At 41.2% G+C, this 25,442-nt stretch overlaps 2 protein-coding genes and 1 long non-coding RNA gene across 19 annotated transcripts in view; 2 read left to right on the forward strand and 1 right to left on the reverse strand.

Annotated features, from left to right (window-relative positions):
* The window catches only part of LOC122997510 (girdin-like), a 74,297-nt gene extending 58,176 nt beyond the window's left edge, over positions 1-16,121 (forward strand). Inside the window, exons 24-37 of one of the 5 annotated variants that reach the window (XM_044373685.1) lie at positions 1,145-1,422; positions 1,726-1,869; positions 2,069-2,255; positions 2,489-2,634; positions 2,767-2,859; positions 3,282-3,484; positions 3,855-3,908; positions 6,079-6,156; positions 7,974-8,210; positions 8,354-8,407; positions 9,450-9,536; positions 10,211-10,300; positions 11,334-11,614; positions 11,875-16,121. In XM_044373685.1, the coding sequence (XP_044229620.1) occupies positions 1,145-1,422; positions 1,726-1,869; positions 2,069-2,255; positions 2,489-2,634; positions 2,767-2,859; positions 3,282-3,484; positions 3,855-3,908; positions 6,079-6,156; positions 7,974-8,210; positions 8,354-8,407; positions 9,450-9,536; positions 10,211-10,300; positions 11,334-11,614; positions 11,875-12,786 (2,844 nt within the window). In that variant the 3' untranslated portion in view covers positions 12,787-16,121. The remainder of the gene's footprint in view (positions 1-1,144; positions 1,423-1,725; positions 1,870-2,068; positions 2,256-2,488; positions 2,635-2,766; positions 2,860-3,281; positions 3,485-3,854; positions 3,909-6,078; positions 6,157-7,973; positions 8,211-8,353; positions 8,408-9,449; positions 9,537-10,210; positions 10,301-11,333; positions 11,615-11,874) is intronic. The other 4 variants (XM_044373688.1, XM_044373687.1, XM_044373690.1 and 1 more) reach the window with 4 other exon arrangements.
* A 1,622-nt stretch (positions 16,122-17,743) lies between these two features.
* LOC122996503 lies at positions 17,744-24,099 on the forward strand. 3 transcript variants are annotated; one of them, XR_006407007.1, is made up of 3 exons: positions 18,354-21,088; positions 21,414-22,352; positions 23,035-24,099. It is a non-coding gene; the product is annotated as an uncharacterized LOC122996503 (long non-coding RNA). The 3 variants fall into 3 exon arrangements; XR_006407009.1 differs by having other exon boundaries at positions 23,038-24,099; XR_006407008.1 differs by lacking the exon at positions 21,414-22,352 and having other exon boundaries at positions 17,744-21,088.
* The window catches only part of camk2g2 (calcium/calmodulin-dependent protein kinase (CaM kinase) II gamma 2), a 79,184-nt gene continuing 77,025 nt past the window's right edge, over positions 23,284-25,442 (reverse strand). For all 11 annotated transcript variants that reach the window (XM_044371972.1, XM_044371969.1, XM_044371971.1 and 8 more), the window contains one exon: positions 23,284-23,432. The gene's annotated coding sequence lies outside the window, so the exon portion shown is untranslated. The remainder of the gene's footprint in view (positions 23,433-25,442) is intronic.

A 25,442-nucleotide genomic window follows, 5' to 3' on the forward strand; every position in this document is an offset into this window, starting at 1 on the left:
CAAATTGTAGGAAAAGCAGATCAAGATATCACACACATTATATCTTATTTCACTGCAAAGGACCTGATAACCCTGTATCAACTTTAGTTTCATGAAAAAAACAATCAAATCAATCAATTTCTGTTCTAGGGCTTTCAAACATATCACATAATCTTCATCAGCAGATGTAATCTTTAATTTCTGAACATTTTTTGTTGTAATTCCATTCGAGGATTAAATAATTAATAGACTTATAGCGTCAGTTTTTATCAACTTTATTTGTATCCCCCAAAATCACAAATCACAATTTTTCCTCAAAACGCTCAAACACACAAAACATTCAACACTCTCTATCCTGAGACCTTTGATATTACTCAAAGATATATGCTCTATAAACTTTTTTCATTTCATTTCATCATTATAATAAAGATATAATAATATGTTTAGTAAATATATTATCATAGTAGGGTTATTACAGAAACTAATAGAATCAGATAGTGGCAAAGCTGATATGCCTCCTGATATATGACTCTCTATATAACACAGTACAACATAGACAGTCCTACATTTTAAACAAAATGTGAAGCCATCCTCCTTCTCTACAGTCCTCAGTTTGCACAGTTGCCCTGCCAGGCTGCTTTACTCCCTGGTATGGATTTAGATTTGTACTCCTTGTTTGGCAGCCGTTCAAACCCAGCTTATAGGCTACAGGATTTACGCTGACCATACAGTAGCTTCTAGCTGTTTCTGGGTGTGTACACGTTAATGTCTTTTGATGTGTTAAGTAGGTTGTGTGTGTGTGGGAGCATATGTTGGCAGGTGTTGTGTGTCTTTGTTTGTACTGGAGGTAAAAAGCTACTTCTGTTTAAAGGTACTGAAAGTGTGTCTACACCTGGACAGTATGTGTGTTTGTGTGTGTCATAGGGTGAGTAGACAGGGGTTTGAGACCAGGAAACCAATTTGACCACAAAGGAAACATGAAAAGAAATGAGTTCCTGTTTGTGTTTTATGGATGGAGAATACAGTGAAGGCAGAACAAAACAAATGAAGACACAGTGCCCCCTATAGACTGATTCAGCAACAACCATTTCCTCTAGATTTTTCCACAAACCTTTTTCTGGTTTTCAATCCATCTCCATCCTTAATCTTCCGTCCTCTCCTCTAGGTTGAGAACTCCACCCTTAGCTCGCAGAGTGCAGCCCTCATGGCCCAGAACGCCCAGCTGCAGACCCAGCAGAGCAGCGTGGAGGGTGAGCGAGAGGGAGCGCTAAAGGAGAAAGATGAGCTGAGGGCCACCTACGAGCTGCTCCTCCGCGATCACGAGAAGCTGGCGGCGCTCCATGAGAGGCAGGCGGCCGAGTATGAGGCCCTGATTGGGAAGCACGGGGGCCTGAAGAGCTCCCACAAGAGCCTGGAGCAGCAGCACAGAGACCTGGAGGACAAGTGAGTTGGGGTGTAGGAGCATGGGGTGTAGGAGCATGGGATGGGCACATGTTCAAGTCTAATAACAGTTCAAGTCTCACTCATGACGTGACTCACTCTTATGACCTTCTTTTGTACACTGTCTTATGAGTACACTATTAAAGATCTTAAAAGGAACCGTGCTGAGTAACTAGAGGAAACTGTAGACCCCTTGGGATAAACAGAATATGAATGCTTTGTATTCCTTCCTGTCAGACTTAAATCTTTCTTTATGTAACACATGGAACAGTTTGCAATCTATTTGTGTGTTTTTTATGTGTGCAGGTATAAGCAGCTCCTGCAGAGGAAGGGGGAGCTGGAGGAGCTGGAGAAAAATCTGAAGCAGCAGCAGGAAAAAATGGCGTTGGAGAACCAAACTCACCAAGCCACAGCTGACCACTGCAAACAGCTCAAAGAGGAAAACGATAGGTCAGATCTGCCTATATCAATATTTATTTTTCTTAAACACTATGCAAACATATGAATAACAGGTTGACAATGTGACTTAACCTTTTAAAACTCTTTATCTTCCTTAAATGTAAACTTAAGTTTATTTTTTAATTGAGCAAATCATCTCTTACAAACACATGCGTCTGTATACTGAGGATTTCCTCTGCTCCATCCTTAGACTGAACACTACGTATCGTCAGCTGGTGAAGGACAACGAAAATCTCCAGCTGGACCATAAAAACATAAAGAGCCAGTTGAACAGCGCCACACTGGAGCAGACCAAGCTGGAGGCAGAGTTCTCCAAACTGAAGGAGCAGTACCAGCAGCTGGACATCACTTCCACCAAACTGACCAACCAGTGTGAGGTGAGGAGGGACTTTTCTCTTGTCTTCTCTTGTCTTCTCTTTTCTTCTCTTCTCTTCAGCCAGCTGTCTTTTGGTTGATTTATTCCTTTAATTATTACAGTATATTTGTTCAGCTGACTTCTTCAGACAGCTGTGTTTTGGATGGTTTACTCCTTTTCCTATATCATATTTATTGTTGAGCCAGGTGTCTCAGTATCTCTCTAATATATTGTATCTGTGTTTGTGTGTGTCAGTTGTTGAGCCAGCTGAAAGGAAACCTGGAGGAGGAGAATCGTCACCTTTTGGACCAGATCCAGACTCTGATGTTACAGAACCGCACGCTGCTGGAGCAGACCATGGAGAGCAAAGACCTGTTCCATGTAGAACAGAGACAATACATGTATAACCCTCTTTCTTGCCATACAGTATACATCACTTCTGATAATGTGTATACTTAAAACAGCCAGCAAACACATCCTCAAGTATTACATAGACTTGTCTCTCTTTTTTTTCTACTTTTTCCGCCCATCAGAGACAAGCTGAATGAGCTGAGGAGACAGAAGGAGAAGCTGGAGGAGAAGATCATGGACCAGTACAAGTTCTACGACCCCTCACCTCCACGCAGGTAAAAAGCAAAGTCTAGATGACTTTGCTTCACAGATTGTTCTTTGTGTTAAAAAAAAAAAAACATGCAAGCAAATGGCTCTGTGTGAGTCAGAGTGACTCAGACAAGTCAGTATATCATAGCAAACTGTGACGTTAAAAATTCTGTCTGCTTGTTGACTCTTATCTGACTGAATGGGGAATGGCAGAAAACACTCACACTGCAGCATCAGGAAGGAATGCATTAAATATTTATGGTCTGCAGAGCTTTAAACAGCTGTATACTGCAACATTTTATCTTGAGAATCATCAAAGTGGAGGTTTAGAGTAACATAAAGCCTTAAAGTACATATATGGAACAAATCAGTTATAAAACAATTGTTTAAAATATTACATTTCTTTTGTCTTCTTGTTCCTGATGATTTCTCTGCCATGTCTCTGTAGGCGTGGCAACTGGATCACTCTGAAGATGAGGAAGCTGATCAAGCCAAAGAGCCGGGAGAGGATGCGTTCTCTCACGCTGACTCCATCTCGTTCAGAGTGCGGAGACGGTTTCCTGACCTTTCCCCAAGACAGTCAGGACAGCTCGTCGATAGGCTCCGGCTCCAACTCTCTGGACGACACACTCTCACAAAAGAGGACCAGCAGTGAGTACAGAGGAAACATGTATACACACACAGAAAAAAATCCTGTACGAATATGTACTCACCAAAACCAAAAAATATACAGTAATAGTAGCTGTGATCACATACTCAGACACTGTTTCATACACAAATGGACACAAATATATATGCAAAAAGCTGAACAAAACAGTTACTAGTTCCATTTGATGCTGAATACTCTTTAACAGACACATAATCATACACTCACGTACCCACAAAGTAGTCACAAAACACACTTCTACTTGGTGTGTGTGTGTGTGTGTGTGTGTGTGTGTGTGTGTATGGTTGAATGGGTCTTTCCCCCCTAACTGCTCCTGTGCTTCTTTATCTCTCTCTCTCTCTCTCTCTGCGGAAGGGAGGAGAGGGCAGCAGCCCCATGCCCAAGCCCAAGGGCAGGGCTCCACCAATGGTATGCTGCGGATTGGTTGGGTGGGCGGGGTTTATGACTCGACTGTCATGTCTCTCGGGGCATGTTTTTGTGAGTCCATTGTCTGTGTCAATCAGCTGTCCTAGAGGTTACTGTTGAGCTGCGCAGCACCACAAGGTTGACTCTCCACCTCTGACCTGGTTCAAAAAGTTAGATGCATTTCTTGTGTTTGAAACAACACAGGGAGCGCTTGATTTGAGTCCTAAGAACAATATCTTTTTGTGTGTTCAGTGACACTAAATTTTAAGTGTTCACCTGTAAAGCTGAATCAAGCACGTCTCATGTGGTTCAAATATCAGAAAATACTTGAGGTATATTTTGTCCCAGGTCTGTTTCACTGTTAACTTCTGCCTCCGACGGGTCTATAGCTCATTAGCTCTCAGTCATGTCAACCTGCTGATCTGTGCAGTTCACCTGTAAATAAGTAACAAACGCCCTGTAATGTAGTTTCATAACTATTAAAAGGTGCAATGCATCATGACTCGCCTCCAGTTAATGTAAGAAGTGTTAAAAACCTGGTTGTCTGGATTCAGTAGAAGATAATGAATGAAGACTACAGGTTGGTCTTATTGAGTTTGCCTTAAGATGAGTATTTGAAGTATTGTGTAAAATTAAGAAGCTATAGCCAGTATAAGCAAGCTGGTATATTTTTCACACCAGAAGGGAAAACTAAGGACCACAAAAATGTATGGCTAATGCACATAATTAAATTCAAAATTTTCATTTAAAAGTAAACTTTAAAAGTTATTTAAAGTATTAATACCGTATTTCCTCAAATAAAAGACAGTAGCCAATTAAAAGCCGGTCTCAGATAATGGCCAGGGGAAAAATCAAGGGTGGATAAACTCCTGGTGCCTGTTATATCATGTGCAGGCCAGTGAAGCATAAATAGTAAGTTACCTGGATGTAACTCCAGTTCTATGAGTACATGCGTGGCCCCCCAGCCGACGATCACAGAGAGGGGAGGGGGATGGAGGAGACACAATATTGTTTAAATGCGGGGATAATCGCGCATATTTTAATAATAATGACAGCAGCAACACTACATGAGCATGGGTAACCAGGGTAACTTGGCTAAACCGGCGAGCCTACATCCACTAGCATGCTACCTGCACGCTACAGCTAAGTGGTGCACTGCCAAAACTTTTAGAGGAAATACGGTATAAGAGAAAGGAAAAAGTATCCTTAAACAACGATGCAGTAAAATATAAATTACAAATAAATAAATGAATATAAATAACATCATAGTTATAAAACATGTAAGGCATGTAATGGAGAAATTACACAGTCAGCTATGCAATAATAAATAATGAAGTTCTTGGTTACGTCTATGAAAACTTTGCTCTGCCCTTTGACCTTTTCCCCCCTCCCAATTGCACCCTTTAATATTCTTCATCCTCTGTGTTTCATGTAGGTGTGGTAATGTGTTCACAGTTATGTTGTTGTGTACAGAACATAATGCTTTAAAATCAGCCGTAAACGTAGACTACAACACTCATAACCATCTACATAAGAGCGTTTGTGTGTGTGCAGAAAGACTGCGTGTGAGAATTTGCATAATGTGTTTATGTTTTTGTATTTGTTTGCATAATGTGTCTTATTATACAAAAGTCTGCCCTTAAAAGGATCGTTTAGGTTTGTCTGCCTGTCTTATCAGTAGTGAGAGAAAAAGAACACTTAAACAAGTATTTTATTAAAAAAAGAAATGTGAATTGTTTGCATTTATTGAAAATGCTCCTAAAAATCAGTGGAGCTGAGCATGGTCTCTCCGAGGAAATGAAAGAGTTTCCAGCTCCTTTAACTTGTGCTAGCATTGCTAATATATTTCTAACAGTATTTCAGTGTATTTTTACACATTGATATAGCCTAGATTTGATAATAAATCTAATAGGCTTTATAATAACATGATTCATCTCTCTTAAGTTATATATTGTAGCTGTTTTGTCTATTGCATTGTTGTCTGTTGTCCAGTTGAGTGTCCAGGGGCTCAGTTCTCTCTCTGCTATCTTTCCCCTGGCTCTCTTTTTGACAACGTTAACCACATCCCTCTGTTCTGCCCTCCTTTTTCTTTTGTTTTCTTTACCTCCACCTGCCTCGGGCTTGTTCTATCGCTCTCCCTCTCCCCTGTCTGTCTCTGGCTGCGCTCTGACAGCTATAAAAAGGTTGCCTTTCATGAGGAACAGATCCAAGGACAAAGACAAGGCCAAGGCCATCTACCGGCGCTCCATGTGTAAGACCTCCGATAGCCGCCACGCTAGCCTCCCTCTGCCTCCTCTACCTCTCATAGCCACACTAGGAGAAACAAAGAAAGAACGGTCACTGATGTCAGGGGCGGCTGCAATGTGGGGGGTGTGACAGTATGACAGTTTCAGGTTTAAGTCACAGCTCGTAAACCTACTCAGGTGTAAAGTCATTCATTTTGGATTCTTTTCAAGTTTAAGGCAGAGTTTGAATAAGTTTGAGACATCTACACAAGATTTAACAAAGACTCCGGGTTAAAATTTGTTACATCGTTACCAAACCTCCATGCTACGTCTGGTGACATCAGTGACCTGTCCTTATCATTTTTTCCTAGTAGACCTCCCGTCACCTCCTCCGCCCTGCGTCTGCTGCCTCCACTCCCTCTTGTAGAATACCTACTCTTAGCTTTTTATCAGCTCTCATCTCATCTGGTGATCACTTTGCTCTCACTGTTAGTAGATGAATAACTGACATTAGAACTAACCTCACAAAAAAGCACAACTGATAACTGAATTTTCTCCTACTGTAGATCTGCCTCTTGTAGTTTTTTGCTGTTTGATTTTCATCTCTTTTGGTTTTGAGTGTTACTTTCCAAAGCTTATCTTTCAGTTTAGTCATTGTGGGAATCAGTATGCAATGGGCGACTTATCGGGCAGCTTTGTCATGTGCTCTGTGGTTTCATTTTGTTGGTTTTTACTGAATGAAAGGCTCTATGTGTGTGTATGAGTGTGAAGGTGTGTGTTCAAATGAGAGATTGGGAGAGACTGTGGGCTCGCCTTTCATGCGCCTGTGGTGTGTTTGCTCCCATCTTTGATTACAGCATGGAAAAAAAAAAAATCACCGCCACCCACACACACCATGGAGGACTTGAAATGGAGCCTTTACTCTCTCTGTATCTCTTCCTCTCTCTCTCTCTCCTTCTCTCCTTCTCTCTTTCTCTCTTTCTGTCTGTCTCTCTCTCTCTCTGTCTCTCTCACTCTCTCTCTCTCTCTGTTTTCTCTCTGTCAGTGTGCTGCATTTCAGATCTTATTCTGCTGACATGGACTTGCCTCGCTCTGATTCTGGCTCTGATCTTTTGTGTACAGTACCGCTGCTGCAACTCGGAGCAGCTCTGCATGCCGTCATGCTTCTCTACCGTCGCATACAGCTCAGTAGACAAAGTGCATAAAGACAGTGGCCTCTTAAGGTGACGATCACCTGTCCAAAAAATTACCTGGCTGAGATCAACCACGAGGACTGAAGGATGAAAAACTATGCAGCTGCCATCTTTATGCACTTTAGATAATTTTTGTTTGACTATTTTTTAATACCTTTTTCATAATTCGGTATGCCTGCATGTGCCTTGACTTCTGTAAAGACTAGATTTGATTTTGCTGTGTTCTACACAGCAAAATCTACACAAATTCTGATCAAGACCTCACTACAAAAGCCTTCTTTCCATGCATACTATGGGAGTTGAGCCTAGCTCTTCATGAGGCTTATTGATTGAAGCACTGTAGACAGGAAAAAGTTAGGAAACAATTGATTAGAGTTCTAGTGCTTCAGGCTTAAGTAACCTTTAGAAACCTGTGCTCTGCAGGACTTATGACTTAAATGTTTGCTTTTATCTGAGCCATTAGTCTAAGAGGATACAAACTGTCTCTGACATAAATTTAAAGAAAACAGTTTTGTTATCTGAGGTGTATTGATTTCTTTAAATTTGACTACATATCTAGGCCATGACTTGAGGTGAGATAAGATGTAACAAAATGTGTAATTTTTTTAATGTTCCTTTCTTCATTTCCCTCCCTCTGTCCGTCCATTCAGCCATGAATGACCTGCTGCAGACCATGGCGGTGGCGGGGGGTCCTGGGGTTCAGTGGGCAGGCAGCATCGAAAACCTAGATGGCGCTGAGGGTGGAGACGCCAGGATGACAGGCAGCAGCAGACACAGCGGGCAGCGCATGAAGGAGCTCGCTCTCTCCACCAATGCCATTGACTGTGCCGCCCTCACCCTGCCCACTGCAGGGCGTAGCAGGGCCAAGCTACGGCTTCAGGTCAAAGGTCAGGGTGCTGGTTTTATTTGTGTAAATCTAATATCCTTTTCTCTTTTTTTGGTTGGTGTTTTACTGACTATATATTTAAATGCATTCAGATCAGAGTGAAAAAAAGCAGCTGTAGCATGGCCGCCTTCTTTATCTCAACAGAAAACGCGTCCTGTGAAGACGTTGCTGGCTCATCAGATGACCCCAAGAGTCAAGGTAAGATGAGACGTGTCATCAAATCAAACTGCACGTGTGTGTTAAATGAAAAAGATGGGTGATTGCAGGAGCCTCTCAGAACCAGCTGGGAATGTGAAAACCTTTTTAAAGAAAAAAAAAAGAAAAAGAAATGGTTGAATGGCCCAAAAAAGCAGGTCATGTCCTCAACAGCCCCGCTGCTAATCTTTGGACTGCCTTCCAGCACTTCGATTAAGCCTGATCTACAGTTGGAAAAGCAATTTTAGTGGATAGCAAGAGACAAATCAGCCTCCGTTGAAAGTAGGATTGACTCTATTCCAGGCTTTAGGACGTTATCCAGGGCAGTTAATCTGTGGCCAGGCATCTATTCATCAGTTCTGTGCCGCCTCTAATGTAGATGACCCAGTTGTTAAACAGCCACCAAACTACTGACACACATTCCCAGCACTTTAGCTCGGTCTACACCCTGTTGTCATCAGTTGTATCTCTCTTCAAATACTTTTTTATTTATTAGTTTAAATGCATTTTGTACCTTAAGTCGGCTAGCACTTACACTTAGGCTAATGCATGATGTTAATATACCACTCACTACGACTCTGCATCAAAATATGTAACCTATAGTCTCAGCAGGTCATTAGACTGGTTCCCCAGGAGATTTAGCTGACGAGTTCCCAGAATGCACTCCAATACACTACACTAGTGTTCAATCTATAACACCCATTTCACAGCACCTCCTCTCTAATGTCTGGAGGAAACTGCCCTCCACTCTCACTCGCACACCGGACATTACTAATGTAGAAGCCATTAGCTCATCTTCTATTACAGATATTATTTTGTGTAAAGTCATTAATGGAAGTTTCAGATATCTATTGATTTTTCAAGAAACTTTTATGGCTGCTGTTACATTTTTTTTGTTCCGTTTTGTGTTTCTAAACATCAAAAAACATTCAACTTTGCATGTTTTGCACTGTGAGAGTAATGTGATGTAACCTTCAAACGTGTGATGTGTTACAACTAGCGTGCGCCGCATTGTGTGTATGTGTGTGTGTGTGTGTTTTATCAGGCCTGCAGGTGTATAGCAGCGCTTTGGCTCAGTATCCTTCTCCTGTTGAGCTGAGCGCTATGTGCAGAGTGCCCTGTAGCATCTGTAGTAAGTGACTACTACTCGGCACTGAATCCCACTCTGGGCCACAATAGGCTGGTTTCCTGGATATAATGAAAACTTTGACACTAATCAGTAACATAAAAGTTCATTTTAAATTCTAATTTGGTGTCACCCATTTGAAAACGAGTTTGAAATGATTTCACGGTCACTGCTTTCCAGCTGAAACTGTCCCTACGAACACAAGCAAGAGCAAGATCACGTTGTCACCACTCCTTTCCTTTGTCTTCCCTCTCAATTCCTCTTCTCCTCATTTGACACAAGGCATCCCATTTCTTCTTTTAATTTCTAATTTACTCCATCGTCCTCTATTATTCAGTAGTGTCCCTGTCAGTTCCCCCCTTTTTTTTTCTCTCTAAGGTGGATTGGTCCTTTGATTTAGGCGTCCCCGCCCTCTCTATTGGTAGTTTCTTTGTTTTCTGACTGGACATATTGGGGCTACAGCCTGGCACTGATCCACCCTTCCTAACCCTCTGCCTGGCATGTGCCATCTGCTGCCCCAGCAGGGGACGTTCTGTCAAACTGTTAGCGTGTGGCTACGTGTGACTCCTTGTGTTAGTGCATGTCTGTGTGGATACATGTAGGTGTATGTTAATCCTAACTGTGAGTGTTTGTGTGTGTTTGCGTGTGTGTGTGTGTCTTCCCTCTTGTCCCTTACCCAGCCTCCAGACCCACCAGTCTCCATAGCAACAGGACCACCAGTAGTAATAGTAACAATAACTCCCACCTCACTTCTCCTCTGGAGGGCAAAGGTATGCTCCTCCATTCTGTATCCCCACCTTCCCTTCTCCTTCTCTCAACTAACTACTCCACTTCTCTTCTTCTCCTCCCTTCATCTTTTTCTTTTATACCTTTTCTGATAACTACTTTAATGTGTCCTCCTGTGAGAATTTGATCAAGATGGTTTGTCCTGATTTAAGGGTTTAACTTGCTGCTGTAATATTTTATGTACAAATATGCAATGGAAATTTGGAAAGTTGGAGTGAGCCAACAAATAAATCACTGATTCCAGAGTCTAAGCACTCATTGCATTTAGTCTCATATGTTTAGGGAATATTGATATTTGATATATTCTAGAAGACTTTAATGGGCAGAAAGTGCACGTTCACTGCCCCATAGTACATAAAACCTGCTATACTTGATTTTTTTGACCACTTGATGGCAGCAGAAACAATCTGTAAACACAACACTGACATCTGTGTATAAAGTTGAAATAGCAAAGTTGTGAGGGAACAGTTGCTTATTTACACATTAGCATTTTTTATCATGTTTCTGGCCATCAGTGAATGTAATAATGATAATACATTTTATCTATAGAGCACTTGTCAGGGTACTCAGACACTTTACATAAGTTGAAAGGATCATAAAAAACAACACACTTAAAGCACAAATGCAAGTCCTATATTCACTCTCCTATTAGCTCTATTTTTGGTCTCCAAAATGAAACATGTTGCTCTCAAGATGCTTTAAAGCTGCTCAAATATTTTCACCAGCTAGTTGCTAATAACGTCTGCTGTTTCATGCTGGGCAGGTAATGTACAGTGGGGGTTTATAGCAGTTGCCGGCGGTGGCTGAAAGCAACGGAGATGAGAGTGAACCAAAATAATAAATTTGCAGGCTGTAAAACTGTAACAATGAGCTGAAAGACACTAAAATAGCTGAATTAGCTTAATTTGTTTAGTGTAGTAGAAAAGAGGTTTGATCAGTACTAATTCAGTTCCTAATAGAAGTCAAGATCATAGAAAACTTGGCCTAAGATCTAATAATTTGTCCCCCTTCCCACAGGCACGTTGAACGGCAGCCTCAGCAGGCCTCACAGTGAGAGCAGCGGAGAGTTCAGCCTGAGTTTGGACCAGGAGGTGTGGTCCAGCAGCGGCAGCAGCCCCGTCCAGCAGCCCACCTCCTCACGCTCCTCCCATCAGAGCCCCCTGCAGATGCGCAGGTCCCTCGACCCGTCCACCGCCGCAGGCAACACTGGCCAGACCCAGATCAGGAAGACGGGATCTCTGGGCAACGAGGTGCTGTCCCTGCAGCAGTTTCTGGATGAGGGTATCGATCCTGCAGAGGTGAGGGCCCAGTTATCAGTGATGTGTTACATGTTGTTGATTTAAAACCTGCAGATGCAGCAGATACTTTTATGCAAATATAACTGGCATATTTTTGCGGTTCCCAATAAATTATGAAAGGAAACTGTTTGATGATGAATCACTTTTAAGAAATTTTAATGTAAAAACAATTAAAAGAGAATAAAAATGCTATAAAAGAACATGTGATGTTTTTAGTCGTCCTCTAGTTGATTCTTGTTGTTTACTCTCCCTCTCTCTAGTCTGGCAGTCAGGAGAACCTCACTGTAGACTCTCCTCGCCTCTCCACTTCTTCTGAGCATGTGCAGAAAGAACGCACTTCAACGAGGGGGCGGGGCATATTACGCTCAGCCAGCGGGAAGGCATCCCTGGTGTCTGATAGGCCACCGAGATCCTCGGGACAACCAGGGCGCCCCACCCTGCGGAAGGCAGAGAGCACCCGTGTGAAAGGCTCCGTCCCGATGCGCTCCAGCCTGTCCTCGCAGGGCAAAGCCACGTCCGTCTGCGAACGCCTGGACTCGGCTTCCTCCACACTGCCTCGGGCCAGCAGCGTCATCTCCACCGCAGAGGGCACCACACGGCGCACCAGCATCCACGACCTGCTGTCGAAGGACAACCGGCAGCCCGTGTCCGTCGACGCCTCTCCTCCCGTCGCGGCCTCCAAGGCTGGTGCGCACTCCCAGCCGACACCCAGTGAGTACCACCCCAACAGCACCAACCTAAAGGGACCCCTTACCACCACCATCCCCCTGCCCAAATCACACAGCTTACCTTGCCATAGCTCAGAGGACCCCGAGCTCTCCACCCTCGAGTCTTTCCTCGGCCCCTCCTTCACTGTAGAGTCGGTGTTCATGGACTCCATCTTTAGTGAGTCAGCGGGCAAAAACCTCCCCTTCCTGTCTCTTAACCCCACCCTTGTCAGCAACATCAGTGGGCCCCCCGTTACAAATAAAGCACACCCTCCTCCGATCCCGAATCACATTTCCACCCAAAACCAGACCCCTCACAGCCAATCAAACGGCCAGATGAAATCCAGCCCCGCCTGCGTGAAAGAGTATAATGAGGGCGTTGATCCCAATCGTGTGAATAATTCGGACCAGTCGCTCAACCCAGAGGACAACCAGTCCCTGTGGTACGAGTACGGGTGTGTGTGAACGACAGGGAGGTTCTGGCTTGCTGATCTTTCTACCAGACGTGACTTAAGAGAGGATGGATAAATGAATCCTCCTCCTCTGCATGTATTTATCAGAGCACTATCTGTTAGTGTGGTGTTTTTGTTTCGTTCTTTTCTGTTTGCCATGGTGCTGACTGGTGATTTTTTTGATTTTTTTTTTTTTTTTTTTTGTCACCTCCTTTTCTGACCTTTTTTCTGTCTTGTTCTGTTCTTCTTAAAGTGGGACTTTGATGAATGTTTTTCCGTCCAACAAGCCTTTTACCATCATTGTTTTACCATCAAATCTGTTTAACTGGCTAACACTGTACCAGACTATTATCTGCAGTATTGGGTTTATGCATCACAGTTCAGGCTTAGCATTTCTGTTTATAGCGTCACTCTTAAATTAGTAAGATTTATAAAAAAAATTTAAGTTCACATGCTGCTGAAATGAGCTGAGTCACAGCAGAGTCAATGAATATGCAGCGGAATCTCTAAATCTCAGACATACAGTAGCTGTAGCAGTTTCTTCATTACAAAACCAAATTAAATTTGTCAATGTGTCAGATAATAGATTGACTTTCCACCTGCTGTTTTATTTTGATGTTTCAATGTATCGGGGAGTGTCTTTTTCACTGCTTTTAACTCAGTTGCATTATCCACTAAACTGCATGGCTTTGAAACGCTCATTTTGATTGCTGTGATCAAAATGGTTATCACTTTTATCTTCTTTTTGTTTCTATGAATGGTGTGTACTGTTTTTGTACATTTGAAACCTTTTTTTTCTGTATTTTCTTTTTTATATATATATATATTAACTGGAGCATTTGCTCTGTGGATGATGGGTTTTGATCTGGTGGATCTGAACTGACTTCTTGGGCTGGTGACAAAATGATGAAGCTTCATTCCTTAAACGACCTGAAGGACGGGTTTAGTTGGTTAAGTGAAAGTGGAATATGAGCAGGGTGAGTTTTAGGCAGTGTTTGATAGAGTTGGTGAAACAGTGAGACATTATAGTAAGTAGAGAAGAGTTTGCAGGGGTCAGATTGTTTTTGTGAATGAAGCTAACATCATTTCATGTGGGATTTTGAAACTTTGCATGCCAACGCACCGCAACTTCAGAATGGATATTTAATTATGTATTTTGGACTGACAGGATCTTGTACAGATTGTTGTAATCATTAAGTTATAATCAAAGACGAGCACTGCTTATTGTGCCAGTACTAGTAGACCTGTCCACCTCTAGATCCTTATTTATTTCTGCTTTTGTACTCAGTAGTTGCTGTTTTTAAGTTTCCTTATTATATTTATATTAATCTACAGTATTATGCAGGTATGAATTTTCTTGTCACTGTCTACAGATGTAACATAAACGTTGCCTTTGTCCTACAGATGTGGAGGGCAGAAAGTCTAAAAGCAGGAGTGGGGAGCCGCAGCAAAGCTGCTAAACCTCCCCCCCCCACCCTCGTCTGTCTGCTACCATGCTGTGAGCGCGTGGTGAGTGAGCGCTGCTCGAGTGGGAGGAAGAGGGGTGGAGGGGATGGGGGTTCGGTCTTGTCTCCATGGGAACCTAAAACATGGTGTAACAGATGTCGTCCATCCTGCCGTGCACTTGCTTCCCCTGCTTCTCTAAGCTGTTACCCCAAAGTCCACGCCCCCCCTCCCTCCCCTCCCTCACTGTCCTGTCCGTCGCCCCGCTGTCCCTGTGGTGCCAAACGCCTGTTCAGAGCCTGACGAGACCCCGGTCTGCATGGCATCCGGGTCGTTTTACCACGGTGCTCTGAGTGGGTGAATGCTTTGCCTGTTTCGAGTCCTGCAGCTCACCTCATCTCTCCCCTCACGACGCCCCTCGTGTTGTTTGTAAAGGTGATTGCTGAGTGTCTCCTACTGGTGAAAAACGTTGCTGTTTTCAGGCTGCTTACTGTTGCCGCAGTGCTGCATGGCTTCGGTGTAGCGCTGAAATCCTTCCCCCCTTCTCCTTCCCTCGACCACGCATGTAGATCCAGGCTGGCTGCTTCCCTCTGTTTACTCTCGTTCATGACTTACTGTGTTAAATGATACAGTTTCTGACTTTTAACCTTCTTTCTCTCTTTTTCCTTCCTGTCTTCCTTTTGTGTTTTTGTATTTTTCTAATCTGTCTGTTTTTCTTTCTTTTCTTAATCTTTCCACTCTTCTTTGCTTGCCTGGGACTCAGAGAGAGAAAGGTGGCCTTGAAGCTGTGTGTCTGAAGCCTAGTAGAGTTAATCTGCTGAGACCGTCTACAGTGAGGAAAGATTGTATATCCCAGTCCCCCCCCCCGACCCCCTTTTTTTGTTTTTAAATCCAGGACACTTCAGTAGAGAAAAGTGGCTTCCTTCTCTGTTTTGTTTTTCTTCCTTGAATCAAGGAAACAACAGAAAAATACTCTAGAAAATGTTGCGGTGACTTTTTTTTTTTTTTTCTATAAAGACTGCTGCGGCACATTGCACTGCCATGTGTCCTTCAGTGTGACGGACTGCTAGACGTGCACTAGTCTCCACGGACTAAGATTAAAGTGCCAACGTTCACACAACAGCCAAAAAGGGCGATCTTAAACCAGACTCTTGACGACTCCACTTTGGGTCTTCTGTGCAACTTTAAAAATCAGCCGGACCTTCTTCTGCCCAAAGGAATGAATCTTTTTGTAAAGGGGGGCAGCGTGCACAAGCAAAGACTGACACACACACACACAGTCCGGCTCGTACAGAACATTTTCAGCATAAGCATGTCAACACAAACATCTCCAACTCAACCTGCTATCAGACTTGAAGAATCACAATCTGCATGGAGCAATCAATCAGCCAATCAAACCCCTACTTCCCTCTCTGTCCAATCAAAGAGGAGGACACCGTTCTGTGGGGATTTTACTTGCCAGGGATGCCAAAACGACTTGGACGGGAAGCCATGATAGCTGTGTGATTGGCTGCCAATTATGAGTGGAGGTTGTGTGATCTGAGAGAGAAAGAGAGAGACTGATGACTGGAGCGTTCCAGGTCACCTATATGACAGTCGGCAGCCGTTGCTCATGCCACCACAGAGACACCCTGAAACAAACCCTACATACTGTACTGTTCATCTTAGCTTGACTCATGTATCATTATAGATCACACTAAATCATCTCATTATATCGCTTCCCATCCTGCTCAGTAACAGCACACTTTCTGTATATGAACTTTCTGGAGTATAGGTGACCTGTAACCTGCCCGGCAAACGCAGAACGTGCAGATTTCTGTTGCTTGTGATGATGAGACCCAGTGTTTTCCTCCTTTTCCACTTTTACATAAATCCATTTGATGTAATTAAAATTCATCAAGAGAACTGTGTGTTCTTTTTTTTTTTTCCTCGTGTTTGGTTTACATCAAGATCTGTCAAAAGTCATGGAGACCTACCAACAATACACCAATATAAAAGATCCAGAAAGAGGTGAAAAAATGAGTATTTGCAAATCGTTTGAAATTTAAAATTGGTGTAAAAAAAAAAAAGCTGAACTATTTTTACACTTAAGTAGTTTTAAGTTCCTTTTTAGAGCTGTGCATATGTAGAATTTTCTTAAAATCAGGTTCAATTCCAGTTTAGTCTGAACCATTAAAGTCTCTGAGCTGTAAATTGTATTAATACATTACCAGTTTACTCAGTATCATCTAAAGAAATCCAATTTAATGTTTTTGAAGCTTATAGTGTTATTTTTTTTTGTTGACATCGTCAGAGGTTTTGATTCAAAATTAGTAGTTTACGTAGTTTTTATTAGTAGATATATTTCTAATATTCAGCACTTTCAGGTTTCATCATTGGAAGCTTCTTTGCTTAAAAACTTAAAAATATTGAATAAAGCTTTTTAATGTGTATACCAGTAACCTGTATAAGGCTATAAAGTCCAAATACAGATATTGTTATCACTTATTGTGTCTGATTGGTCTTCACAGATGTCTACTTCACTCTCTTCACTGTGATATTTAGCTCTGTAAGGGTTCAACAGCTGATATTTTTATTAATGCTGCATTCACGTCACGTCGTTCAAAACGTATTTACGAGTAACCGAGTTGGCAAATACAACCACCATTGTCGTTCAAGGTAATTAAACCTGATATTACACACAAGTAAAACTGAAACCAGACTGAAATGGTTCAGACACTGTTCAAAAACAGCAACGACCATGAATAATTTAGACTACTTCGCCATTTAGCTGTTTCAACATCATTGGATGTGACAGCTCACAGTGAGGGCAACGTAAACAACAAACTCCCAACCGTCAATTATCTGTAATTTATACTCGTTACTATGGAAACGTTTTCCTTATTCTGATGACATGACGGGACGCACGCATGTGTTTTTTTTTTAAAGGGGTTTATTTAACAAATACAAAAACATCTCAGCTCGAAAACAAATAAACACAAATAGGGTAAAATGCCTAAAAAAAGAATAAGATGGTTATGCAGAGACTTTATGCTGGCGACGCCTTTTCCATGTGCTTCAAACATTCTTGACCTTTTTATTTTTATACAGGCAATTGGTTTCAATGCATCTGTTATAACTTAATTAGGCTACAACGCTTGCAAGTCGTAAACGGGAATCTTTCCCATATGACGAGAAGGCGGCGTTAGTACAAGAAGTTTGGTGCGTCGTGCTTTGCCCGACTTAAAACTGAGCAGAGGTCTAATTATCCGCAGTAAGTGAAAACACCTGTGAGGGTTTGCGGGGCCTTTAACAAAAGCTAAACATCTGTGTAGCTCTGACAACGCAGACAGGTAGATGCACAGTATCTGTAAGTAGCTTCCAGATGGATTTTTACTGTTACTGAGCCTGTTTGGAGGACAGTTTTTTTGTTTTTTGTTGTTTTTTTCCACCACTGCCCACATCATGGCCATACTGGAGTGTGAGCCACTACGGGGGAACCTGCCTGATGGAGGGAATCACATCACATCATAAATCACAGGTATGAAAACACTCACTTAATAGCTGAAACCTTTAACATTTTTAGACCAAAAGCTCCTACTGCTTTAATTATCACTGTTAGTCTAGCTGCTATTGTTTGACTGAGATGCTGCTTGCAGCTCAGCTCTGGTTGAATTGTTTGGTCTTTGGCGCTCCGTAGTGGTGAGAGGAAGAACTGCAGCTACAACATAGTATGTTAGTATATTATAGTACTAATGACAAGGACAACTTTGCTTTTCAACTGCAAACAAATTCATTCATTATTAAATCTTTTTTTCCCCTCTGATATGAATATATTTTCTGAATAGGGCTGGACAACATGGTAGACATCAATATTATTAAGACTATTTCTCCCATATTGGTAAAATAAGTGATGTTCAATACATTGAATGTGTTTCAGACATAACTTTGTGTATGAAACAAAGACAAAACTTGTTCATTACAATTAATCAATATTCAAAAAGCAGAATCTTGTTAAATATATGGAAATGTGACTATATTTAAATGCTGTATATCATAAAACAAGACCTCTAAGTCAATAAATAAATCCCCAGCAAAATGTAATAAACCACTGTATTAATGTATTAAATCATTTAATAATTTTTTGCTCCACACACAGAAAACAGAGAGCAGTGTTGAAATGCTATTTTTATTAAATACTCTTCCATTTTACAATAATAACAAAGCTATGAAGAACAACCATCCAAACAAACACTTTGTAGTTTTAAATGTATGATTTTTATTAACTGTATGGTCATGCAAAAAATCCAGCATCCAATTGAAACTCAGAGTATAGACATATGTAGCCCCTTTAGTATAAGGTTACAATGCAATAAATTTACTTACAAAGGGGAAACACACAAGCTAAGGCTTTTGCTAATCTTTTATGCATTTTATTGTGAGATATTATCACTTGATTTCGATATATCCCAGACAGAGCCGTTTCATAACCTCGAGGATGCAAGTAACATAGATTTCCATTTCTTTATCAAGTAAACAGTGAAAAATTACCAGAAAGTAGACATGCATATTTCTTCCATTTGTAAAACTGCATATATAGTGTTGCCGTTAAAGATTGTGGTGTTTTAATGATTCTTTTCCAACATTTGTTTTAAGCATTTCAAAGATCTTTCTGCTGCTCAGTTCATTCAGGTGCTGCTGCCAAAGTATTTAAACAATTTGCACTTCAAAGATTCATATGAAGCAAAACCCACTGTGAATTATTCTGTAGGTAGTTGGTGCAATAAACCACAGATTACTCAGTGTAAAGTTTCTATTTGGTCACGTATCCTGTATACAAAAGTGAGACTCGCAAGTCAGTAAATACCCTGTAAATGTTAAAAAGCTTTCAAGTGGATTTCAATGACATTTCAGCTGCAGCAGGAAGTTACAGGACTTCCCAGTAAGACCATGGACCCACTGGTGTTCAGCTTCCAGACTTTTAACAACAGCAGTGTGCAAAAATATTTCTCGTTTGCCACCATTTCTATTGTTAAACAGCTGGAAATATGAACTGTGCTATTTTTAAAAGGGCCAGTTCACCCAAATTACATTTTCTCACTAACCTCCAGTTCTATCTAACCATGCAGATATTTTCAGTTTTATGTGAACACGTTTTAAGGCATCACCTGATTTCTGCTGCTGTACTAACACAATAAAGGTGAATCCATTGTATAGATGTGGCAGAAATCTAAGATATGAATATCTTAAAACTAAGTTAATGAAAGCCAAACTATCTGCATGGCTAGACAGGACAATAGGTGAGAAAATATTCTAGTTGTTTTTAAGAAGTTCTGTTGTATGAAACTGTTACAGATGGGTAACAACGGAGGTTCAGAAAAGTGATTTTAAAAGTTCTACACACAAGTAAAACATCTTATCAACTGAAATTACTGAGATCCATGAGGAAAAACATAAGCCTGAATTTATGTTAGTAAGACTCAAAAGCATGGTGATGGTTTAGCTGTACAACAGTGGTTCCCAACCTGCAGTGTCCAAAGTGTTACGAGATGATTAACCAGACAGGAAAAAAACCAAATCTATAGTCTATCTATCTATAGTATTTTGCACAAATTGTAATTTTTTTCAGACTTTTCTCAAAAGATTCTTGATAGTTTTATCTCTTCAGGCCTTCCAGTATTATCCAAACTGAGTACAGAAAATCACTTATATGTGGAACTGCTCACCACTGATGATTAAGACATGTGACGAGGTGTTACTACCTCATTATGCAACCCTGTCTCCTAAAAATCACTTTCACATACAACCAAATTGTTGTTTCTCAATTATGTCGCATTGGCAAGCATAATAGCTGCCTGGATGAAGGTCAGGGTGGATGGTGGGTGTACTAGACGCAGTTATCATTTTAAACATATGCTTCAAAGCAAAAAGGTTGGGAATCACTGTTTTACAACTATATAAAAAAGGGTAAAAGTGTGAGTGGGCTCACTTCACCACCAACTGCCTATTCCTAAGACTCAAGAGATTCAGAATTGAGAAATTTTGACTTGTCATAGCAGGAAAAGCCCAGGTGTAACTATCAGTGGCTCAAGTCCATGTAAACGCCCAGAAAGTCAAGCTATGGAGTAACACCACAACCCTGGAACTGTCAAACTGAATGGGATGCACCTTTTATTGATGTTCTTCTTTACACCTGTGCTTTTCCTGCTTTAACATGTCAAAATGTCTGTTGTTTTGGCTTTAAATTAATCCATAAAAATGCACATTTTAAATTCAATCAACTGTCCAAATACTTTGGCAAACTGACATTTTTGCATTTCTTTCCCTCCTTTTGTTTTTTGATATAACCTGTAAATCAAACAGCATTGTACTCTTTCATCTAAACTCTCCCTTGACTGTGTGGAAGTACACACACACACATACACACGCACACACGATGAAAAGCATCTTGTCAGGTCGGTGGCATCAACAGACGACTGGGCCAGCGCCCACAGCACAAACAGAACTACTTAGAGCCATTAAAAAAACATCACATAGTTTCAGTACTGGTTTGAACAACGCATTGTCGTCATGGTGCAAAAAAAGTGGAGGAGGGAGGAGACACAGTTTTCATGGCATGTCCGATATGTCACAGCACTCCTAAGCACAGTTGATACAGTAGGTTTGGGCTCACATATGATTCACAAATATGTGCGTTTGTTGTTTTTTTTTTTCCCCCCATCTTTTTCGACTGTTTCGGTGTACAGACATGATATGTGATGATTTGAAGCATCATCATGACTTTCAGCTTTTTAGGCGACCACCGGCGACAGCCCAAGTAGTGCATGAGTCACTATGGAGCAGCATAGCACAGAAAGACGGGACAGACGGCAAGCCTCAACCCCCTCCAGCTGGTACAAAGTCACACACTCACAAAGTTTCTACGACACTGTGAAAAAAACAACAACAACAAAAAAACAGTTTGACCACTGACAAGGAGATATGTTTGTCCTCTTTTTTTTTTAAAGGGAGAATATTTGATCTCATGTGCTTATATGATGCTGTGAATTCCAATATAATTCATCAAAACTTTTGTGTCAAGATTTCAGCATTCGGTGTCTGTGTTAGTCTGTGTTTGTTTAAGGGGATAACAGTTTAAAAAAAAAAAAAAAGGGTTGCGGCTGTTTCAGCCTCCATTAATTTCAATCCCTATTTTTTTTTTTCTTTTTTTTTTTACAGCTCTGGCTAAAACAACTGATAAAAATATCAACATCAAAACACTAACAACTACAACGTTTACAACAGAAACTGTGACAAAAGGGACCAAATCCATTGATTGCCATCAGCAAAGGTCCCGCAGCCTGCGAGCCAACGTAGCCCTCTTCTCTTCCCATCATGCCTTTTTTTTGTTTGTTTGTTTTTGTTTTTGTCCAATCCCTGGCCAGCAGTCAGTCCCTCTCCTCCACTGCATTCCCTTTTTAACATGCTTTTTTACAGTGCCGGGACTTCATACAGAAGTACAGCGAGCCAAGACGGACAATATACATATTTTTAAGAACACAATCAGAACAAGAGACAGGCATAAGGGTGACATCATCACTTTTTATCATCATCATCGTCTTTGTCATCTTCACACGGTGTGGTGCTACTAAGACAGTAATGTTGGGGGGGGGAGGGGGGGCTGGTTAGCGAAGGTCACAAGAGTATCAGACGTAGAGGATATAAGAGGCAGGAATGATGGAAGTAGGGCGGAAGGGGGGGGGGGGGGGGGGGGGGGGGATTTTGGCGAGCGTAACCTGAAGTTGCAGAAAAGGTTCACTCCCCTCAGAAGAGCGAATACAACAGCATCGAGTCTTAAGTGTCTGTGCGAGAAAACAGTACAGGCCATTAGATAGTTCAAACAAATCATGCTTCACGTCAAAAAAATTACACAAAAACAGAAGAACAGAAGTAGAGAGTTTGGCGTGAGTGTGTCCGTGCTTTCGGGTTAGGTAGTTCAGAGATGTGAGGAGCTTTAGACATTGACCGATAACGCCTTCTAGTGTTCGCCTCCGAACACTGCAGGGGGCAGACAGATGGAGACCTTCTGCAACTTCAGGATGAGCTGGCCCGCATGTTGTCTATAAAGCTCAAGAGAGGCTCGACCCTAAAGGCTGGAGCAGCACAAGGACGTTGAGTGTATGTGTGCATGCATGGTGTGTGAGTATATTTGTGTTTGTATTTACACCAAGGGACCTCAAACAGGAAAAAAAAAAAGAAGCAAAAAACACCCACACACTCATGCTTAAAACTCCCTTCCCTTCACACTGAAAGAAAATCCCCTTTTCTCCTATATAAATATCTATTTATACACAAATCTTTTAAATAAAATCCCTCTTTTGATTAAAAATGATCTGTTTTCCAACACAAAATACATCATCCAGAAGATAAAAACCAACAGCTTGATAACACATAAGAATACAAAAAGACAAAATAAAAATAAAGGTCCCTTCAGTAACGTATCGCAACGCCTAAACCCCTTTCAAACATTGTGTACAGATCTTCAAACCCGACACTTAAAATGGGTGTTAAATTCTGATATTAAGTCATTATTAGTAGCTCCCCCTTCCTGTAAACCCACATCTGTTAATAATAATCCAAACAATACTTCTATTAAAGCAGACGTTCTGCTGTTCTCTCAAAACAAAACAAAAAAAAATCACATTTTCTTGAGATTTTATAATTGCCGTCCCAGTCCTATTCACTATGTGTGTGAAGTGTACTTCTTTTTCTGTTTTTATATATATGTATATGTATATATATATATATATATATTTATATTTATTTATTTTTTTTTACATGTTAATACTTTTCCAAACAGCAGACAAAACAAAGACGGGAGAAATAAAGGCCATGGGAGAAAAGGACCAGGACAGCATCACCCCTGTGTCGCCACCAGAAGCATGCACCATCTGCAGGAAGGGACTGACATCACGAGCTGCCGGGCCCCAACATCATCTAGCTAGGGTTGGACTGGATTGGTGTTGGTCGGTGTGGTCGGTCATTCAGTCAAGCTTTTAAAATATTTTTGTTTGTTTGTTTTTTTCTATATCGTAATGATACTTTTTCCCCCCCCCACTTTTGTGTTTTTTCTTTTTCTTTTCTTTTTTTTTTTTTTTTTTTTACAACTTTCCAAGCCACCTCTTCCCAGCCCAGATCCAGGCACCAATCCGACCACGGAGAATAAATGCTCCAAACAGCTTTAGAGTTCAGGCAAAGCTGAGGAAAGAAGAACGCAACAGTTAGAGTGCAAATTGTCTTTAAAGGGGACCTATGATGCTAATTTCCAGCTCTAATATTTTTTATTTTTGGACTCCACTAGCATAACTTTGCATGATTCTGACTCCTTGTTTATTTTACACTGGCCCTTTACGCAGCCCCTCAGCTCAGCCTCTGTCTCTAACAGGCAGTTTTAGCTCCTGTCTCCTGTTTCAGCTGATGGAAAAAAACCTTGGAAACTGAGCGTTCACAGCAGTCTGAAGCTGGTGCTTTTTGCTCACAGGGATTATTTCTACATACATTTACCTCATTATTTGATACCTCAGAGTGTAATAGGTTCCCGTTTAAGGGGTCAGTTCACCCAAATTACAAATAACAAGAAATATTTCCTCACTTGGCATTTAACATGTTTTGAAATATCTGCCTGAGAGATTTCTGCCGGAGGTGAAATTAATTTTGTAACTCAAAACTTGCATAAATGACATTTAAACAATTTAACAGCAATGTGTCTTTCAATAAACAATGTGCCCTTTACTTTACTGTCAACAGTTTTCTATGGAAGTACTTTCTGCTGATGAAAACTGTTCAGAGCGATGTCTGGATTATCCAGAGCAGGCGGCTTATCAACACGGTCAGCAGTTGAAGCTAAAGTTAAGTGCAGTTAACGGTACTTAAAAACCCTCAGCATCCAAGCATCAAAACTCTGTGTCAGTGTGACTTATACTTTCTGAGGATAATATATAGTGGTATTCGATGTCCACAAATAAACATCCATAAATCTGCTTATAAATCATAGAAAAAAAGATGCACCATGAACTTCAGAGGTGTCCTGAGAATCGTCCTACTTTTATGTCTGCACGCCGGCGAGAGCCACGGCCAGAGGCGATATGTTTTCGGGTTGTCCGTCTGTCCCATTCTCATGAACGCAACATCTCAGGAACGCCTTGAGGGAATTTCTTCAATTTTGGCACAAACGTCCACTTGGACTCAAGGATGAACTGATTTCGTTGGTCAAAGGTCACTGTCTTTGGCCATAACTAAAGAATTCATACACTAATTATGACAGTTTCACACAAATGTCTACAAGGATAAAATAATGAAGTGATGGCATTTTATATCGAAAAAGGTCAAAGGTCAACTTCACTGTGACATCATAATGTTCTGCAAAAATACTTTTCTGGCCATTATTAAACACTATAACTCAGAAACAGAAGAGGAGATTGTGACCATATTTCACATTTGGTCAGATACTGAATTGGTGACACTAATGTAAAATGTCATTTTTCATTGCTGTCACCACCACAAATTAATTCCTTTCACCTCCTTTGGCAGAAATCTGAGAGTCGGAGCTCAAAACCTCACCAGATGAAACCTAAGCTTGTCATTTGGGTGGATTTAATGCTGCATTACTCAAGCTTTTTCCCTCATCAAAGTATTATTCTGGCAAAATATCCTTCTTGCTCTTTTTCTGAGAGTAAGATGAGAAGATCAATACCATTTTCATGTCTGGAGTCATTTGTCAAGATGTTGTTAGCCTAGCTTAGCATTAAGAATTGGCCGGCCTGGCTCTGTCCAAAACCCCCCAACATGTATCAGCACCTTAAAGCTCAAAAACTAACACTGTGTATCTGGTTTGTTTAATTTGAACATGAATGGAGATGAGAAAACAATTTATGGTTCATGGAGGAGTCACATGCTTTAACTATATCTTGGCAAACAGCAAGCAGGAGCAGCGACTTCCCACAGTCTTGTAGTCACAGTGAGGTGGCCAGATTCGGCACTGGGCAAGAAATGGTTACACCATGTAACCAGGCCCCTAAAATCACAAATTGTTTCTGTTTGTTTCTTTAAAAGGTGCTGGTAGACTTATTTTTTTCCACCAGGGCCAGAACCAGAACCATACCCCGCCCCCCGACCCCAGTCTTTATGCTAAGCTACGCTAACCTAGTCCTGACTCGAGCTCCATAATTAACCCACAGAATAAAAATGGTGTCAATCTTCTCATCTCAG

Source organism: Thunnus albacares, chromosome 14 (genome assembly GCF_914725855.1).
Source record: "Thunnus albacares chromosome 14, fThuAlb1.1, whole genome shotgun sequence".
Lineage (NCBI taxonomy): Eukaryota > Metazoa > Chordata > Actinopteri > Scombriformes > Scombridae > Thunnus > Thunnus albacares.